The 4,693-nt window shown below is 33.6% G+C and overlaps 1 protein-coding gene across 1 annotated transcript; it reads right to left on the bottom strand.

Annotated features, from left to right (window-relative positions):
* Nucleotides 1-3,400: 3,400 nt before the first annotated feature.
* On the bottom strand, nt 3,401-4,333 carry LOC132010469 (olfactory receptor 4C11-like). The gene has a single exon (XM_059388317.1). The coding sequence runs from the start codon at nt 4,331-4,333 to the stop codon at nt 3,401-3,403; it is 933 nt and encodes a 310-aa protein (XP_059244300.1).
* Nucleotides 4,334-4,693: the final 360 nt, after the last annotated feature.

The following is a 4,693-nucleotide window of genomic DNA, read 5'->3' as shown; positions in this document are numbered from 1 at the left end:
TTTGTCCTCTTTATAACTTATTTTACTTCTTTTCTATATTTTTTTAGTTAAAAGAGTAAATGGTTTTTGTCTATTATTCAATTTTCTCTTCTTAACATCTTTATTTTTATTTTTGTAAAACTCTATTTTTTAGAGCAGTTTCAGGTTCACAGGAAAACTGAGCCAAAGCTATGGCGATTACCTTCATCTCCCCTCATTAACAAATAAGCAGAGAGACTGAATAGACATTTTCCAAAGACATACAAATGGCCAACAGATGCATCAAAATGTGCTCAACAACATATATCATCAAGGAGATACAAACCACAATCATAATGAGATATCACATCACCTCTGTTATACTAATTATTATCGAGAAGATAAGAGATATGAAATGTTGGTGAGGGTATGAAGTAAAGAGATCCCATGCACACTATTGATGGGTATATAACTTGGAACAGTTGTTATGGAAAAAGTATAGTGTTTCCTCAAGAAATTAAAAGTCAAACTACCATCCTTTAATCCTACTGTTGTGTATATATCCAAAGGATTAGAAATCATGATTGTGAAGGGCTATCTGTATTCCTAGGTTCATTACATCATTATTCACAGTTGCCAAGGTGTGGACACAAGCTCATCCTTGACTGATGAATCAGTATAAGAAATGTGAGACATATATTATTCAGACATTAGAAAGAAGGAAACTCTGCCATTTGCAATATCATGGATGGAGCTGGAGGGCTTGATGTTAAAGAGAACATGCAACACATAGAAAGAGATGTTTTGAAAGATCTCACTTATATGTGGAAATGATATAGTTCAATTCAGAGAAGCAGGGATAGAATGGTGTTACCAGGGGCCAGGCACTGGGGGAAATGGAGAGATGATGTCTCTAGGGTGCATGACTTCATTACATAGAATGAATAACTCTAGAGATCTAATATATAGCTAGGTCACTATAGTTAACCATTCCATATGTATATTTGGAATTGCAAAAAGGATAGATCTTTTTTTTTTTTAAGATTTTATTTATTTATCAGAGAGAGAGAGAGAGCACAGGCAGACAGAATAGCAGGCAGAGGCAGAGGGAGAAGCAGGCTCCCCGCTGAGCAAGGAGCCCGATGTGGGACTCGATCCCAGGACACTGGGATCATGACCTGAGCCAAAGGCAGCTGCTTAACCAACTGAGCCACCCAGGCGTCCCAAAAGGATAGATCTTAAATGAAGTCTAAGTGCACACACATAAAAACACACACACAGTAGTAACTATACAGAGAAGATAGATGTGCTAATTAGATTATAGTGATCTATTTATATATATATATATTTCAGTTATATAAATTTATTTATGTGTGTGTATGTATATATATAAATATATATAAAGTTATATAACATATATATAATATATTATATATAACATATAATGTGTTATATATAACATATAAAGTTATATAACATATAAAGTTATATAATATATGAAGTGATATATATATATATATATATATATATATATATATATAAAATTGTTGTACATCAATGTGCCAACTTCTGGACACTAATGCAATCAGTAGCCTTCATAATATCCTCTAAAAGCAAAAAGTAGTGAGAACACTAAAACCATGGTATTTTAATGACATTATTTTTAAAACAATGGGTATTAAGGAGGGCACATATTGCATGGAGCACTGGGTGTTATATGCAAACAGTGAATCATGGAACACTAAATCAAAACTAGTGATGTACTGTATGGTGATGAATATAACATAATAAAATTTAAAAAAAATTAAAAAGCAATCTTTGACAAGAAGAAAATATTGGTTTTGAAAAGCTTTCCAGTTAAATAAAGGAGAACAGCATTAAAAATGAAATGGAATTTTGTCACAGTTACTAAAGATGTGTTATACTTGAATACACTGATATCAATGAATTTTATTTATTTACTAAGTTTTTATTTAAATTTCAGTTAGTTCACATACAGCCTAATAGGAGTTTCAGGTGTACAATTTAGTGATTCAACACTTACCTACCATATACCCAGTGCTCATTACCACGAGTGTACTCCTTTATCCCCATCATGTATTTAACTGTCCTCCTACCCATCTCCTCTCTGGTAACCAGAAATTTGGTCATTATAGTTAAGAATTTTTTTTTTTTGAATTGCCCCTTCTCTATGTTTTTACTGTACCCATTTTTTTCTTAATTTTTACATGAGTGAAATCATATAGAATTTTTATTCTCTGACTTGTTTTATCATAATACCCTCTAGCTCCTTGTCATTGCAAATGACTATATCTCATTTCTCATTCTTATTTATGACTGAGTAATACACTATATATATAGTGTATTACTATACACTATACATGACTATACACTATAGTCTATATACACTATATACACTATACATAGGTAAATACATGACTATATATATATATATATATATATTTCATCATTTGATGGAAATGGGTTTTGTCCATAATTTTGTTATTATAGATATTGTTCCTATAAATAAATATTGGGGTGCATGTGTACCTTTGATTTAATATTTTTGTGCTCTCTAAAATGAATGAATTTTAAAACTTCATGATATCACCCCTGGCATGCACATATTTGAAGAGAGGCTGATAATCTACTTTGCTCACTATAAGCATCAAAATTCTATTGGTAATTCTAACTTGTCAATAAACACTACGCCTTCTCTAGGAAAGTACAGATAAATTGGCTTCCTGCCGCAAAAATACATTCCCTCAAATTTTAAAATGGGTAAGACATGTGAATTACATATTATTTTGATAAGCTGGAAGAAGTCATTAAAATATATGTTTATGTGTAAAAAAAAAAATACATTCCCTCTAATTCTGTTAACTAGAGACGAGTTCACTAAGTATTTCTGAATGCCTCTCATACTTTCATTTATTCCATTGATAAACCCAATTTCAGATGAAATAATATACACTTTTTTCCCTTTAAATTAGGTTCTACCTTTCTGTACTACAATCTCAGAAAATACGTTGCATCTATGATGTATTGTAATTTCTGAGGTAGTTTTGACCCCATAGGTTATTTCACTTCTTTTCCTTTTAGAGTTGCAGAAGTATCTTGTTGTAGCTCCTATAGGAGGATATATATAGCTCTTCCTATAGGAGCTATAGCAAGAGACTTCTACAACTCATATTTCATATTATGAAATATTTCATATTATGAAATATGAGCATTTCATAACCCATAGTGTCAAACTTGAGCTCTCAGGGGAAGAGACCAGGCTGGCACTATGAGGAAAGCTACAAGTTTGAGGACAGAGGTAGAAAAAAAAATAAGGAAATCATATTTATTATTTATTATATTAGAGAGTGTTGGGCAAGTGGATGTACACTATCATATTTGATATCTGTACATGTTTAAGGAATCCGCTTAAGTCCTCAATTCATCTTTTGCTTTCTGTGGTAATTTTAATATACCAGAGCTTTCTCATGGCATTTTTCACTTCTGCATTCCTCAAGGTGTAGATGATTGGGTTGAGAAAAGGGGTCCCAATAGTATAAAATACAGTCACCATCTTGTCCATGGGAAAAGTGGTTGGGGGGCGTGTATATATGAATATACATGGACCAAAGAATAAGATTACTACTATGATGTGAGAAGTGCAAGTCGAGAGAGCTTTTTTCCTCCCTTCTGCACTGTGGTTCCGCAGTGAATGCAAGATGACAATGTATGAGATCATCAGAATCACAAAACTGCTTGAGCAAATGGCCCCACTGTTAGACACCATCAATAGGTTGATCATATATTTGTCCATGCAAGCAAGTTCCAGCAAGGGCTGCAAATCACAGCAGTAATGATCAATCAAATTGGGTCCACAGAAAGGCATTCTCAATGCCAAAATAATCTGGGCTATAGAATGGATAAAAGACCCTATCCATGCAAGAATGATCAGGGTGGTGCAGACCTGTCGTCTCATGATGGTTGAGTAATGTAAGGGCTTACAGATGGCCACATAGCGATCCACAGCCATGAGGATGAGCACAAAGATCTCCATACAGCCAAATAAATGTAGAGCAAAGACTTGAGTCATGCACTCATTGTAAGATATAGTTCTTTGTGCAGAGAGTGAATCCACAATTAGTCTGGGGGCTGTTGTAGTTGAGAAGCAGGAATCAGCAAGGGACAAGTAAAATAGGAAATAATACATGGGGCTCTGAAGTGTCCGACTGAACTTGATGGTCACAATAATAAGCAAATTCCCTATCATGGTTCCCACATAGAAAATGAAGAAGATTACAAATACCATCTTCTTTTTCATAGGCTCTTGGGCCAATCCTAACAGTATGAATTCAGTTACGCTGATATTTTGCCACATTTTTTCAGGCAAAGTGGAGAAAGCACTGGTTAAAAATAATCTGCAAAGGAAAAAACAATATGAAATGAATACTCCATTTGGAGGCTCAAATCCATATGCTTGATAATGGATGTGCCACTTACCAGTGGGTAATCCCTTACTTTTTGTGTTGTTTTCTTTTGAATAAAGTGCAAGTCATAAAATTCATTCACAATCTATTCACCTAATTGCTAATGGAAGTAGTGAAATATATCAATAATGAAACAGTACTTGATTCCTCAGGCATAATAAATATTAATTTAGGGGATTTGGTAAGAGGCTATCTTTCTGAGCTGAATATCTTTGTTTTGTTTACAGCAAGGACCAGTTAGGGTAGAATGT

This window comes from Mustela nigripes, chromosome 1 (genome assembly GCF_022355385.1).
Source record: "Mustela nigripes isolate SB6536 chromosome 1, MUSNIG.SB6536, whole genome shotgun sequence".
NCBI classification, from domain to species: Eukaryota; Metazoa; Chordata; class Mammalia; order Carnivora; family Mustelidae; genus Mustela; species Mustela nigripes.
The sequence above is the reverse complement of the archived record's forward strand: the minus strand, read 5'-3'. Positions and strand labels throughout refer to the sequence as shown.

Bases quoted from the DNA above. Each gene is read 5' to 3' on its own strand.
- LOC132010469 (XM_059388317.1), bottom strand. From the start codon at position 4,333: ATGTGGCAAAATATCAGCGTAACTGAATTCATACTGTTAGGATTGGCC.